We start from the raw sequence: 16,180 nt of genomic DNA on the forward strand, positions 1-16,180 counted from the left end.
GTCAATGTATTTATGTTGACAAAGTAACAGTAGGTAAGTATTGAATGCGTAATTAATGAGGAGAGAGGAGAGAACCTTTTATAGGTGAGGAAGAGGTTGATCTTCTCTTTGTTTTCGATGTGGGACTGATATACTTCAGTTCCCAGTTTCAGAAGCTTTTGATGCCATCTTGGCGCGGCGCGTGGCGGCGCGTTGCTGCCGATCTGGAGGTAGTCCGACGTTGGGGCTGTAGCCCGCCTGGCGGTGTGTCTGCATGTCATTCCTTTGGTTGGAATTAGTACCTTTGGCGGTACAATGAGCGTAGCCCATTAGAGCTAATTATGCTTGCAAATGTACATGTATGTACAGTATGCGTTTTTGCATGGAATTTGTTGGCTCAGAGAAGTGCAGAGAGTTTCTGCAACAATAATTAAGGTGTCATTAGGTAAGAGGAATTGAGCCATTCCATGTCATTGAACTAAACGTGATGGCCCAGCCATCGTAGTCACAGAGGAATATGCTCAGAATTTAAGATGGAGTTATAATGAAAAGAACTCAAAATTTTATTCATAAGCTAACAGAGTATATCATTGTTTCTTAACTATAAAGAAAATCTAATCCGAAACTAGCTAATGCAAAACAAAAGTAGACGTTTGACTTCTTTTTGTAACTCCAAAATAAATATGACCAAGTAAGTAGAGAGATATTAGTGGAGTAAAGCTCACTTCGTACCACTTATCTCAAAACTTTTCTTGACATCATACTCGCTTTGGATGAGCTTAGTTGAAGAAAAACTTAACCAATGGCATTTAGTACAAAATATATGACAATTGCCTATTACATCTTTTGGAAAATAAAGACTTTATTCAAAATCGCCAGTCTCTTGATCTTGGCCTGATTTGAAATCTTTCACTCTTAGTTCGAGATCACCTTCTTGATCTTCTTGTTTCACATAGTGAGCTTCTCTTGCTTCACAATAAGCTTTGTAGGCAGTGGCAATACTCTCACTATCTCTACAAATGTGTGCCCAATGACCGGATGCTCCACATCGAGAACATACATCTCTGTGCTCAAGCTCCCATGATTGAGGTGCTTTGAAAGAGTCATTAGGATGGTTCTTAGTATTTGTGGCGCCACCAAATTGGCCAAAGGCATTGCCACCCTCTCTCTTTCCACGTTGACCTCTTTGGTTCCGTGTCAACCTATTTTGGCAGTTACCTTCCTCATTAGAGCAAAAATATGGACCAGAACGTCCAGAATTGTCCATAAATTTAGGGCTTTGCTCTTAGCCCCTCCCTTAGGGGCATTGCTATAATTGGACTCCAGAATATGCTCTGTTCCCACGGGTCTTGAATTATAGCTCTTCACAAGGATGTTGTCATGCTTTTCAGCTATATTCATAACTCCAATGAGCTCATGAAACCTTGTGATCGGTCCTGCAGTAACATCGATTCGATAGTTCTTAGCAACCATCAAAGTAGAGAAGGGGAAGGTAGAGAGAGTCATCTCAATCAATATCCCATCTGTGATCTCTTTACCACAGAATTCCATCAAGGATTTGATGTGAGGTGCTTCTAAGTTGTAGTCAATAACTGACTTGAAATTACAAAAGCGGAGATTATGCCATCTCACTTCTAGGTCAGGAAGCAGCGAATCATGGAGGTTGCCAAAGCACTCTTCGACTGAGACCCACAGCTTTTTGGGATCTTGATCTTCTTCATTCAGATACTCGGAATGGAGCGAATCATCCATGTGACGAGTCATTTGGATGATGTCTTTTGCCTTATTAGCTTCCATAACTGCTTTATTTGCTTCTAAAGCTTGAGCCTAGGCTACGGTAGGCATGTCCTGTGATGCTGGCGGACATCACGAACCCACTTGTGGTATCTAGTGCCAGTTGTCCCCAATGAAGCAAAGTCCAGTTTGTTCAGGTTACTCATCCTGGAAAGAACAACAAAAGGGGGTTAGTTTCGGATCAAAAAAGCTACCACGAAAACTAGGGCTAGATTCGGTTGAAAACCGACCACTAAATCTGTCAACCGGCTACCGACCGACATTGGCCTGTTACCCAAAATCTAAAACGGCAGCCGTCGGTTACTGAGAGATCGGTATATCGAGATATTGGTACGCCTGAATTAAGCGCACAAAATTACCCTGCAAAAGACAATTGTTAGTATAGGATAAGCAGGGATCGTTCAGTCCGGGGATTGAGGGTACTTTCACAAATTACGTTAATTGAAATAAGACTATCGAAAACTAAAAAGAAAAGAGAAAATAAAATTGACGTAAAAATAAATGAAAAGGGGGGGGGGGGGTTAGGATTTTAAGAATGCAGATAATAATAAAAGAAAGAAAACGTTGCAATTTTTAGGAATTCTAAATCAGATGTATGGACGTTGAGAACTTCATAATCCACCTCTAGTTATGATCAGAGAAAGACAATTTAACCTAATATTCAATTACAAAGGCATGTGAATGAAACCAATCAAGAACTTTAGGATTGCCGCTAAAGCCTTATTTTTCCCAAAATTACTTAGAACCGTGAACTCACTGCATCCTAAGCTTGCTTATATGCAATCAAGGTGTAGAACGCTACCCTATCAAATTAACTCATTAAGCACACATAAACACATTAAGCTCTTTGGAAAGATTGATTTTAGAGTACAAAACTAGTGAGGAACGCCATCCTAGCATGTATTCTATTTGTTTGATTTCACCTAACATGTAGGCTTTACTACTTTAGTGTTTTAAGACCGTGAACGCACTGCACCTTAAAACTAGCTCCAAATTACATGCTCATATTTTAGATGATCAATCTAAGACATAAACATATAAAAGATTTTATAAAATAAAATCAAACAAAGCATTCACAAAACCTTGTAATCGAAAAAGAGATTCAAAAGCTAAAAGTCCATCACATAACTAGGATTTCATACTAGTTCTCAACAAGAAAATTACTCACTCATAGTTTGGAAATCCAAAACCATATACATATTGAATTCGAAAAGTACAAAAGGAATAAACCGTAGAGAGTAGTAGATATCACGATCTCACTTTGATTATTCTTCAAGAAAGCTTGAGGCGTCTTCAAAGCAGGAGTACGACAAGATGATGGAAGATGATTTGATGGAAGATGGAGGCTACGGCTTCTCCTTGGAGTAGGGATCTCGTGAGCTATGATGAGGGGAGAGTATGGAGGTGTGGTTTCTGAATTAGGGCAGTGGATGGTGTGCATATGTGATGGAAGAGGTGTGTGAGAGAATGAGAAGAGAGGAAGTGATAACTAAGGAAAATGGAGAGGAAATGGTGAGACAAGGAGATGAAATGGATCAAGGAATGTGTTCTTTTCTTCTTTGTTGTAGCCTCTATTTATAGGCTACCAAGCAAAACTATTTGGCTTTAAACAAATGATGATGGGTTAGGTTTGAGCATTTAAACATTGATGGAATTTGTTAGGTTTGAATATTTAAACACTAATGGAATTTGTTAGGTTTGAGTCACTTTCTACTCATTTTTCCTTCAATTAATTCTCCACCAAGACTTCAGATTTTGCCCGTGACTTCTTCATATGAAATGATCCACCATGAGTGTAGATCATTGTGTCAAATTTTCAGAATTTATTTCCATGCCATTGGGCCGAAATCGCTGCTGGACTCCTTACAGGTCCAGTTTTCCAGTTTTGCTTCTGCATAAAATTGGGCTGACTGTTTGAAGGCATTCCACTTCTATTTGGCTCTTGAACTCTTCATAAGAAATGTTTCTTAGGATGTCTAGAATGGATCTGGAAGGTTTCAGCTCATTTGAAGTTCATTTGGTCAGGTGGTCGCTCCTTCTTCCTTGCTTGGCTTGGTTTCTCCTAGCCGGAGTAGGAAAATGTGTAAAGTTGACATTTTTAGTGCATTTCCATTTTTCTCCATCATTTATAGGTAATTATGGACCTAATGCTCATTTCATCATCATCTACTCCAATGTACCTAAAAAATAGAAATTAAGTTAAAAATCGATTCGTTAAGGAATTAACTAAGCAAAATGTGAGGAATTAACTATTAAAATACCACATTAAAATGCTCCTATCAAATTACCCCACACTTAGCTTTTGCTAGTCCCTTAGAAAAACAACAATACAAAACAGAACAAAGACTTGACAAAAAGCAAGTAAATGACTCTACTGCTCCTAACTGTTGTCTCAGAGATATCAAACTCATGGCTTTCACGTTAAACACTTAATCAAAATCACATAGATAATTCCAAGGTTAATAAACATGTGACACTCATATGACTAAGTAAGATATGGAGAACTTAAGTTATACAGTGAATGATAGCATGTTTCGACAAGTCCAATCCAAACTTACAAGGCATACTCTCGATTTTTCTCTCAGAAATGGCTATGCTTAAAAGCTTCACACTCAAGTATATGCAAGAGAACAAATTGTAAGGCAACAAACAGCTTGCATATTTCATCAATAAAAGCATTTTGTGAAGAATTTTTTTAAAGACCTCAAGAAATGACTAAGTGCACAAATGGACCTAAACCATAAGCTCGACTTTGTAACTGACTCCACTAACCAAAGGCTGCCCATCTCAAGGATCAAGTAAGGACTTGAAACGGGTTGTAATGGGGCTAAGCTAGGGTTTTTTTTGAAATGAAGATTAAGGATACAAAAATCCTAAGGACCTAGCAGAGCATATATGGACCACCTTATGTCACCATTTTTATGGGCAAATTATCATTGTTTTGGGCCCAACTTTCACTTTAACCAACATGGAAATGGACAAAGGCCTAATTTTCAACTTTGAGCCTTCTACAAATTTGAAAGTCCAAAACCACACTTCAACAACTTCCCAAGAGTTTTCTTTTCAATTTTTCTTCTTGATTTTTTTTTTTTTTTTTTTTTGGGGCTTTCTCCACCCCACACTTGTCTTTCATCGTCACCCCTACACATTATGTCATGCTCTACTAAGTCCCTAGCACAAGGGTAGAGATATCCTGTACTAAGCTCATGGTAGGGTAGTGAGGGTGATGAAACAAAGGTTTTCAACGTAGGCTCAAAGGGGTTCATTCTAAGGGGTCCCACGACGGGCACTATTGGGGACACATGCTTGTTTGGCTATGGTGGTTACCCTAATGCCTTCTATCCTATCCAAGATCAGGGCATATTATGGCATACAAGTTTTGACAGTCACAAAAGTCGAGTTCTAGTATTCTCTAGTCCATTAAGATCTATGGCACATGATCATTGGATTTTCAAAGAAAGATGAGGTTTTGCAAATACAGCCATGAAATTCTGAATTTATCAATAAGCACTCGAAAAGAAAGTATTTTAGCTCAATAGCTCACTTAGGGTTAATTCAATTAGACTTAATCCTAGCATGCTTTATGAACCAAGTTACAATCCTATCTCAAATCTTCATACAAGTATCACAATGTCGATTAACCACAGAATTCAATTAAGTCCTATTTCGATTGTGAAAACCTTCAGCCATGAATTCAGAGACATGTTCATCCTAGACGTTAAGAGCATCCTAAGAATCAAACAAACAAAAAAAAGACTCTAAAACCAACATTTTTTTATTTTTTTATTTTTTATTTTTTTAATAAAAATAGCTGAATCTTATGTCACCATTTTTATGGGCAAATTATCATTGTTTTGGGCCCAACTTTCACTTTAACCAACATGGAAATGGACAAAGGCCTAATTTTCAACTTTGAGCCTTCTACAAATTTGAAAGTCCAAAACCACACTTCAACAACTTCCCAAGAGTTTTCTTTTCAATTTTTCTTCTTGATTTTTTTTTTTTCAAATATGACTCAAAAACAAATTGACAAATTTGTATTTCCCTAATGCCCCCACACTTAAATTAGACATTGTCCTCAATGTATGGCAATATAACTCACAATGCACAAGAAAAGCATAGAGAAGGAAAATCCAAAAGGCAAGTAGAAAGAATAAGAAAGATTATAAAAAAGCTCCCCCTTGAAGACCTCCCAATGCTCACGACCTATGGAGAAGACCGAAGTTAGACACCAACTTCAAGGCACAAGGCCTTGACTTCCAAAACGTAAGCTCCGTGCAATATGGACTCCAAAAGAAGTGATGATGGGAGGAGAGAAGGAAGGAAATTTCCTTGCCTTTCTTAATGTTTGCACCTGCATATTCACAAAACACATTAAAACGAACTAACAAAAATAAAAAAAATGAATAAGTTGGGTTGCCTCCCAATGAGCACTTGTTTTAACGTCTTTTCAGCCTGACGTGTACCGTCAATTAAGCCTCAGAAGGTGGTGCATCTTGGAGGGGTACTTCCTCCACCTTTTTGCCCACCAATGCTTCATAATAGGGTTTGAGCCGATGTCCATTCACCTTGAACTCATTCTTTGTTACTTCACTCTTTATTTGAACTGCACCATGGGGAAAAACATGAGTAACAACAAAAGGTCCAACCCATCTAGATCGTAACTTACCTGGGAAGAGTTTGAGGCGAGAGTGGAACAACAAAACTTTCTGACCAACCACAAAGGATTTCCCACGAATCATCTTATCGTGAAAAGCCTTCGTTTTTTCTTTGTAAATGCGTGCACTCTCATAAGCATCATTCTGTATCTCCTCCAACTCATTGATTTGCAACTTCCTATGCAAACCAGCTTCATCCAGGTCCATGTTGAAGGCTTTAACCGCCCACCATGCCCTATGCTCTAATTCCACGAGTAGATGGCATGCTTTCCCATACACCAACCTAAAGGGTGACATCCCTATAGGCGTCTTATATGCTGTCCTATATGCCCATAATGCATCATCAATTCGTTGGCTCCAATCCTTCCTAGATGGTCCAACAGTTTTCTCCAAAATCTGCTTGATTTGTCTGTTGGACACTTCAGCTTGCCTACTTGTCTGAGGGTGATAAGGTGTGGAAACCTTGTGAGTAACATTATACTTCTTGAGCAAAGCTTCAATTGACTTATTGCAGAAGTGAGATCCTCCATCACTTATGATCGCTCTCGGCATTCCAAACCTAGCAAAAATGTTAGACCTAAGAAATTCTGCAACAACTCGAGAATCATTAGTCCGGGTGGCTTTCGCTTCCACCCATTTGGAGACATAATCCACAGCAAGCAAGATATAAAGGAAACCATTAGAGCATGGGAAGGGCCCCATAAAATCAATGCCCCAAACATCAAAAATTTCAACAATGAGTATTCCAGTTAAAGGCATTTGATTTCTAGGTCCTAGATTTCCGGTTCTTTGGCATCTATCACAATTCATACAAAAAGCATAAGCATCCTTAAACAATGAAGGCCAATAAAAACCAGATTCTAACACTTTAGCAGCAGTCTTTTTCGAACCAAAATGTCCTCCACAATGTTCAGAATGGCAAAACACTAATATATCATTAAACTCAGATTCATTCACACAACGTCTTATCAAACCATCAGAACAATGTTTCCACAAGTAAGGATCATCCCACACATATTGCTTAGCAGTACTTTTGAGTTTTTCTTGATGAGCACGAGTTAAAGTGTTTGGGATTTGCCTAGTTACTAGATAATTCACAATATCAGCATACCAAGGCATACTTACCTCAATTCCGAAGAGTTGTTCGTCAGGAAATTTCTCTTCTAAGGGCAGGACATCCTCCTCATGCACAAGTCTACTCAAGTGGTCAGCTACCACGTTTTCACTCCTTTTCTTGTCCTTGATTTCGATATCAAACTCTTGAAGCAAGAGAATCCATCTAATCAACCTAGGTTTCGCCTCCTTCTTTGACAACAAATACTTCAAAGCAGCATGGTCAGTGTAAACAATAATTTTAGTTTGAAGTAAGTATGAACGAAACTTATCTAGTGCAAAGACCACGGCAAGGAGTTCTTTCTCAGTTGTTGAGTAGTTGAGTTGGGCGTCGTTCAATGTCCTTGAGGCATAGTATATGGCATGAGGCTTCTTTTCCTTCCTTTGTCCAAGAACAGCTCCAACCGCGTAGTCTGATGCATCACACATGATTTCAAAGGGAAGAGTCCAATCTGGAGGCATCATGATAGGAGCAGATGTCAAGGCTGCTTTCAATGTGTCAAATGCCTCTTGACACTTTTTTGTCCACTTGAACACCACATCCTTTTGCAAAAGTGTGCACAAGGGCCTTGAGATCTTTGAGAAATCTTTGATAAAACGCCTGTAGAACCCTGCATGTCCTAGAAAAGAACGAACCTCTCTCACAGAAGTGGGAGAGGGTAAGCAGCGCACAAGATCTACTTTTGCTTTATCAACCTCTATTCCCCTAGCAGACACAATGTGACCTAACACTATACCTTGTGTCACCATGAAGTGACACATTTCCCAATTCAAAACAAGGTTGGTCTCAATGCATCGTTTCAAAATCAAATCCAAGTTATGCAAGCAATCATCAAAGCTCATTCCAAAAACACTAAAATCATCCATGAAAACTTCAATGATTTTTTCAATATAATCAGAGAAAATAGCAAGCATGCAACGTTGGAAGGTACCAGGGGCATTACAAAGACCAAAGGGTAATTTACGATATGCAAACGTGCCAAAAGGACAAGTAAAAGTTGTTTTCTCTTGATCTTCATGAGCAATTGCAATTTGATTATAACCAGAATATCCATCAAGAAAACAATAGAATGAATGACCAGCTAACCTCTCAAGCATTTGGTCGATGAATGGCAAAGGGAAGTGATCTTTCCTTGTGGTGGTGTTGAGCTTCCTATAATCAATGCAGACTCTGTGGCCAGTTACGGTTCTTTGGGGCACAAGCTCATTTTGTTCATTTTTCACAACTGTGATTCCACTCTTCTTAGGCACCACTTGGACCGGTGACACCCATTTGGAGTCTGAGATGGGATATATGATGCCACAGTCGAGGAGTTTGATGACCTCCTTCTTCACCACTTCCTTCATTGGGGGATTTAGACGACGTTGAGCCTCTCTACTTGGCTTAGCTCCCTCCTCAAGAAGTATCCTATGAACACAAGCAGCTGGACTAATTCCCTTGATGTCAGCCAATGTCCAACCAATAGCAGTCTTATGCTCTTTCAAAACATCCACAAGTCTCTTCTCTTGCTCCTTTGACAACGTAGAGGACACAATCACAGGCAAGGTCTCGTCATCTCCCAAATAAACGTATTTCAGGTGATCTGGAAGTGACTTAAGCTCAAGTACAGGGGCTTGAATCATAGAAGGCAAGGGTTTATTAGCAGATAACTGAATAGACTCAAAGTTAGAATACCTTAAGTGTGGCATAGCTTCAAGAGAGGCCACAGTTTCCAAGACTTTGTCCCCAAATGATGTTTCAAGATCCTTTGGTGCAACTTTCTTTAGTTCACCACCTTTTCCATCCCAATTGCTGCTCCATCCTACTCCTTGTTCAATAGTGGTTTGCAACACATCTTCATTCAATGCATCAAGGAATTTCTGCGCAAGTGAATCTAACACATCAATAGAAAAACATGAATAAGAAGCATCCAAAAGGTACCTCATGGCTTCAAAGATGTTGAAGCCTATAACATCACCATCAAATTCCATTGTTAATGATCCGGCGTAGACATCAATCTTGGTCCTAGCAGTTCTCATAAATGGACGTCCAAGCAATAATGGAGTGCAATTTAAAGAAGGTTCATCCATGTCAAGCACATAAAAGTCAGCAGGGAATATAAGATGATTTACTTGAACAAGAACATCCTCTACTAAACCTTTAGGGTATGCTTTAGACCTATCCGCTAATTGAATGATAACATTATCAGTTTTTAGCTCTCCTAGATCTAAAGATGCATAAACAGAATAAGGCATGACATTTATTGATGCGCCTAAATCTAGCATAGCATTCTCAAACCTGTTGTTACCAATTACGCATGGAATGGTGAAGCTTCCGGGGTCCTTGCACTTTGGAGGGAGCTTTCTTTGGATCACAGCTGAGACGTTCTCACTTACCTTCACTACCTCTTTCTCACGCAGCCTCCTTCTTGTAGTACATAGCTCTTTCAAGAACTTAGCATACTTTGGAACTTGCTTGATGGCCTCAAGAAGAGGTATATTCACTTGGACCTTCTTGAATGTCTCCAAGATAGCTTTCTCACTTTCATCCTTTTTAGAGTGAGCAAATCTATTTGGGAAAGGCATAGGAGTAGAGTAGTTAGCAACAACTGAATTTGACAAGTTAGAATCATTACCTTTTTGTTTCAGTTGTTGCTCAGAGTTAGGTGATGCCTTCAACTCCTTCTTGGACGTTGCAGGGTCCTTTTCTTCTTCTTCAACATCCATATGGACATCCTTTTGGGCTTTTGGGGCATCCCGAAGGGTCTTGCCACTTCTGGTGGTGATAGCTTTGGCAGTTTCGAATCCTCCCCTTGGATTTGGAACTGTTTGACTTGGGAGCTTTCCTTGCTCATGGAATTTGTTCATGGCACCTATCATTTGACCCATCTGCTTCTTTAACTCCTCAACATCCTTGCTCATGGTGTTCATCTGGATCAAAGTATTTTGTTGAGTCTGCAATAAGGATTGAGTAGAAGTAGTCAAAGTTTTAATAATCTCATCATAATTAGCAGCATTATTAGAACTTTGAGAATTATTAAAAGGAGTAGAGTTAGGAAAAGCCTGAGGCTTCTGATAAAAGCCTGGTGGTCCACGGTTGAAGTTCTGAGCTTGAGGAGGTCCTTGCACATTGTCATTATTCCTCCACCTAAAGTTAGGATGATCCCTAAGTCCAGCATTATAGGTGTTGGAGAATGGATCGTATTTTTGTCCTCCTTGGCCTCCTTGAAAACCTATGGCGTTGGCTTGCTCCCATTCTTCACCTCCCATGAGTTGTGGGCATTGATCAGTCGCATGTCCTTGCATGGAGCATACTCCACATGCCATAGCCATTCCTTGTCCATTTGTTGTCAAGACCTGAGACACAAGTGAAGTAAGCTTATTAATTTTATCTTCAAGATGACTATTAGTACTTACCTCATTGACTTTTGTACGTGCGGAGCTCAAGCCATCATATTGTTAAGCCGTGAGGGCTCTATTCTCAAGCAACTCCTTAGCAGCCGCAGGTGACTTGTCGATGAATGATCCTCCACTAGCTGCATCAAGCATTTGTCTCTCAAGAGGCGTGAGACCTTCATAAAAGTATTGGAGCAAGTTCTCGTCCTTCATCCCATGTTGAGGACATTGCACCAAAAGTGCCTTATATCTTTCATAATATGCATGGAATGATTCATCATGTTCTTGCTGAATACCTGTGATCTTCTTCCTAAGCACTGTCACACGAGAGCCAGGGAAATACTTATCCAAGAATGCCCTAGTCAACGCCTCCCAACTGTCGATGTGTCCAGAAGGCAGCTCATATAACCAATATTTTGCTCGATCCATAAGTGAGAAAGGGAATGCCTTGAGCTTCAGAATTTGCAAATCTGCTTCCTTAGGGCACATGCTCACACAAACAAACTGAAACTCGTTCAAATGTTTGATAGGATATTCACTAGAGAGACCATGGAACATTGGAAGCCTATGGAGAAGACCTGACTTCAATTCAAACTCTGCTTCCTTTCCCTCTGCAGCTGCAGGATAGGTGATGCATGTTGGGATGGTGTTTCCTGCACTGGTGGATGAGAGTTGTCGTATACTTGCCATTGGTTCTCGCTCTTCTTCTTCAAAACGTTGAGGTGAAGTTGGTGGCAGAATTTCTATTTTAATGTCTTCAAGGTCCTTGGTGATGTCTTGGGTTTGTACTTGTGACGTTTGCCCGTGTTCGTTCTTCCTTAATTTCAAGCTCTTCTCTAGCTCGTTATCAAGAGGTATCAAGGCTCCTTGAGGATTGTTTCGTGTATGCATACAAAGTTCCTTCAATGGGAAGAGCTAAGATGAAGTTAGTAAGAAGTAATGGAATGAAACACAAGTGTAACAAGACGATGAATTTCAAGAAAAGCACTAGCTTAAGTTGGATTACACGTTGGTTTAGATGAAGAAAAAAAAATAATTAAGTTTGAATCAAGGTTTGGACATGCGGCCCAAGATGTTTCAAATGTTAATAATTGTCGCCCTCAACCCAAAGCATTCGATAACTCTTTGGGACACGGCCAGGTAGAAGAGGAACGATTTTGGCGGAGCTCAGCTCACTTGTTTAGCAGGGGACGAGACCCTTTGCTAGCACTTCTCGTATCCAATCAGCCTAGACACCGTGTCTTACAAAGATGAATCTAGCTGAACAATGGGGGTTAAGACAAGAATTAACAAAAGAACTCTTCACCTATTCCGTTATGATTCACACTTAAAATCAAACTAGAACTCAAAGTTAATATTTTACACGTTTTAAAAGAACTAAAAAAAAAAATTAAAAAAAAAAAATAATAATAATAATAAAATCAAATAAAAATTAAACAAAAATTAACGCAACTTGCTAGGGATTTTTCAATCCCCGACAACGGCGCCAAAAATTGGTACGCCTGAATTAAGCGCACAAAATTACCCTGCAAAAGACAATTGTTAGTATAGGATAAGCAGGGATCGTTCAGTCCGGGGATTGAGGGTACTTTCACAAATTACGTTAATTGAAATAAGACTATCGAAAACTAAAAAGAAAAGAGAAAATAAAATTGACGTAAAAATAAATGAAAAGGGGGGGGGGGTTAGGATTTTAAGAATGCAGATAATAATAAAAGAAAGAAAACGTTGCAATTTTTAGGAATTCTAAATCAGATGTATGGACGTTGAGAACTTCGTAATCCACCTCTAGTTATGATCAGAGAAAGACAATTTAACCTAATCTTCAATTACAAAGGCATGTGAATGAAACCAATCAAGAACTTTAGGATCGCCGCTAAAGCCTTATTTTTCCCAAAATTACTTAGAACCGTGAACGCACTGCATCCTAAGCTTGCTTATATGCAATCAAGGTGTAGAACGCTACCCTATCAAATTAACTCATTAAGCACACATAAACACATTAAGCTCTTTGGAAAGATTGATTTTATAGTACAAAACTAGTGAGGAACGCCATCCTAGCATGTATTCTATTTGTTTGATTTCACCTAACATGTAGGCTTTACTACTTTAGTGTTTTAAGACCGTGAACGCACTGCACCTTAAAACTAGCTCCAAATTACATGCTCATATTTTAGATGATCAATCTAAGACATAAACATATAAAAGATTTTATAAAATAAAATCAAACAAAGCATTCACAAAACCTTGTAATCGAAAAAGAGATTCAAAAGCTAAAAGTCCATCACATAACTAGGATTTCATACTAGTTCTCAACAAGAAAATTACTCACTCATAGTTTGGAAATCCAAAACCATATACATATTGAATTCGAAAAGTACAAAAGGAATAAACCGTAGAGAGTAGTAGATATCACGATCTCACTTTGATTATTCTTCAAGAAAGCTTGAGGCGTCTTCAAAGCAGGAGTACGACAAGATGATGGAAGATGATTTGATGGAAGATGGAGGCTACGGCTTCTCCTTGGAGTAGGGATCTCGTGAGCTATGATGAGGGGAGAGTATGGAGGTGTGGTTTCTGAATTAGGGCAGTGGATGGTGTGCATATGTGATGGAAGAGGTGTGTGAGAGAATGAGAAGAGAGGAAGTGATAACTAAGGAAAATGGAGAGGAAATGGTGAGACAAGGAGATGAAATGGATCAAGGAATGTGTTCTTTTCTTCTTTGTTGTAGCCTCTATTTATAGGCTACCAAGCAAAACTATTTGGCTTTAAACAAATGATGATGGGTTAGGTTTGAGCATTTAAACATTGATGGAATTTGTTAGGTTTGAATATTTAAACACTAATGGAATTTGTTAGGTTTGAGTCACTTTCTACTCATTTTTCCTTCAATTAATTCTCCACCAAGACTTCAGATTTTGCCCGTGACTTCTTCATATGAAATGATCCACCATGAGTGTAGATCATTGTGTCAAATTTTCAGAATTTATTTCCATGCCATTGGGCCGAAATCGCTGCTGGACTCCTTACAGGTCCAGTTTTCCAGTTTTGCTTCTGCATAAAATTGGGCTGACTGTTTGAAGGCATTCCACTTCTATTTGGCTCTTGAACTCTTCATAAGAAATGTTTCTTAGGATGTCTAGAATGGATCTGGAAGGTTTCAGCTCATTTGAAGTTCATTTGGTCAGGTGGTCGCTCCTTCTTCCTTGCTTGGCTTGGTTTCTCCTAGCCGGAGTAGGAAAATGTGTAAAGTTGACATTTTTAGTGCATTTCCATTTTTCTCCATCATTTATAGGTAATTATGGACCTAATGCTCATTTCATCATCATCTACTCCAATGTACCTAAAAAATAGAAATTAAGTTAAAAATCGATTCGTTAAGGAATTAACTAAGCAAAATGTGAGGAATTAACTATTAAAATACCACATTAAAATGCTCCTATCAGATATCGGCATGATTCAGCTAGAGTTGGTGGGTATACTGATGTCGATGAGAATTCAGAGAAAATAGCCGGAAGAAGAAAGAACTTGATGAAAGAGGAGGAAGAGGAAAGAACTGAGGAAAAAAGATGGTTTTTCGATGGGGATGTTCTAATGATGTTGATTTCATGACGGAGTATATGGTAATTGGATGAGGAAGATCTGATGTTGACTTGATGATGAATGGTTCTCAGATCTAGTTGGTGATTAGTGGAATATAAGGTAAATAGAGAATTGCAGAATAGGGATTAGGGAAAATAATAGAAAATAGGATTAAATACTTGTTACTCCTCAAACTTTTGCCTGAAAAACAGTTTAGTCCCTCGCCTTTCAAATTAAACTGGATAGTCCTTATTCTCTCTAATTCTCATATAACAAGTCCAAAATGATCCGAAATGACTATTATGCCCCTCATTTTCTATTTTTATTATTATTTTAAATTTTTGCTCTATTTTTTTAATTTTTCTCCCCTTTTTTTATACTCTCTCTCTCTCTCCCTCTCTCCTGGCCGCACGGTCTCTCTCTCTCTCCCTCGACCTCTCTTCTTCTTCTCTTCCTCTGCCATCACCGGAGACCACCACTTCCGGCCACCATCTCACCACAATGGGCCAGGTCCTCTTGAGCTTCTTCCTGTCAGCCCGTGACAGTCTCTGGTGCGACCGCTCTTCCACTCCCTTCTGCCAACACCTCGCTCGCGAGCTCCCCTCCGTCGTTGTCTCCGTCAACTACCGCCTCGCTTCGGAGCATCGATATCCGTGCCTGTACGACGACGGTTTCGACGTCCTCAAGTTCATCGACGACAGTCAAAGCAGCTTGTTCGAGGGCGCGAATCTCGGGCAGTGTTTTCTGGCCGGGGACAGCGCCGACGGGAACATAGCGCACCACGTGGCGATCAGAGCGAGCGGGCACGAGTTTCGGAATCTGAAGGTGGTCGGGATCATGGCGATTCAGCCGTTTTTCAGAGGAGAGGAGTGGACGGAATCAGAGACGAGACTGAAGAGTGTGCCGCTGGTGAACGTAGAGCGGACGGACTGGGTGTGGAGGGCGTTTTTTGCCGGAGGGGTCCGCGCGGTGAGGGTGAGGCCGGCCTGGCCCATTGTGGTGAGATGGTGGCCGGAAGTGGTGGTCTCCGGTGATGGCAGAGGAAGAGAAGAAGAAGAGAGGTCGTGGGAGAGAGAGAGACCGTGCGGCCAGGAGAGAGGGAGAGAGGGAGGGAGAGAGAGAGAGTATAAAAAAAGGGGAGAAAAATAAAAAAAATAGAGAAAAAAATTAAAATAATAATAAAAATAGAAAATGAGGGGCATAATAGTCATTTCGGATCATTTTGGACATGTTATATGAGAATTAGAGAGAATAAGGACTATCCGGTTTAATTTGAAAGGCGAGGGACTAAACTGTTTTTCAGGCAAAAGTTTGAGGAGTAACAAGTATTTAATCCTAGAAAATATATGGCCCGGTTCGGATTCCTGCTGGTTCGGCGCGCTCGGCCCAAAATGCCAACCCTAGCGAAAATAATACAAATTTCTGAGCGTAATCGCTCACAAGAAATTCGATTCCAAGGGATATTAGATTAGATTGAAACAATGATGTAAGTGGTCGATCGTAAAGTCTCAACAAACCCTAGGTTTGGAGATCTCAACAAACGCTAATTTAGAGATAGCACGAACCCCCACAGTTTGGCTTAATCTTCCCACACAGAAAGAAGTGGGAGGTAGAAGAAAGGAGGTTGCAAGTCCCCAAAGAAAAGAAAAGAATTGAAACTTAAAGAAAAGTACTCAAA

The 16,180-nt window shown here is 39.8% G+C and overlaps 2 protein-coding genes and 1 non-coding gene across 3 annotated transcripts in view; 2 read left to right on the plus strand and 1 right to left on the minus strand.

The window, feature by feature from the left end:
• LOC133733225 (putative disease resistance RPP13-like protein 1) overlaps positions 1–16,180 on the plus strand; it is an 83,134-nt gene that overhangs the window by 20,667 nt on the left and 46,287 nt on the right. The gene's annotated exons all lie outside the window — the stretch shown is intronic.
• LOC133734314 (uncharacterized) lies at positions 2,797–10,856 on the minus strand. The gene is made up of 3 exons (XM_062161944.1): positions 9,909–10,856; positions 7,375–8,939; positions 2,797–6,864 (listed from the first exon to the last, which is right to left on the minus strand). Exons 1-3 carry the CDS (start codon positions 10,854–10,856, stop codon positions 6,246–6,248), a joined length of 3,132 nt encoding a protein of 1,043 aa, XP_062017928.1. The 3' UTR covers positions 2,797–6,245.
• On the plus strand, positions 11,131–11,237 carry LOC133734897 (small nucleolar RNA R71). Its single transcript, XR_009858643.1, has one exon. It is a non-coding gene; the product is annotated as a small nucleolar RNA R71 (small nucleolar RNA).

This window comes from Rosa rugosa, chromosome 2 (genome assembly GCF_958449725.1).
Source record: "Rosa rugosa chromosome 2, drRosRugo1.1, whole genome shotgun sequence".
Taxonomy (NCBI): domain Eukaryota; kingdom Viridiplantae; phylum Streptophyta; class Magnoliopsida; order Rosales; family Rosaceae; genus Rosa; species Rosa rugosa.

What these genes read in the sequence shown, in the direction of transcription:
- LOC133734314 (XM_062161944.1), bottom strand. Translation starts at nt 10,856, where the DNA reads ATGGCTATGGCATGTGGAGTATGCTCCATGCAAGGACATGCGACTGAT. An exon ending in TAGTGAAGGTAAGTGAGAAC is followed by an intron (nt 8,940 to 9,908) that starts GTCTCAGCTGTG and finishes ATACTTCTTGAG; the next exon opens with GAGGGAGCTAAGCCAAGTAG. An exon ending in CGTTGTGTGAATGAATCTGA is followed by an intron (nt 6,865 to 7,374) that starts GTTTAATGATAT and finishes CCCTCAGACAAG; the next exon opens with TAGGCAAGCTGAAGTGTCCA.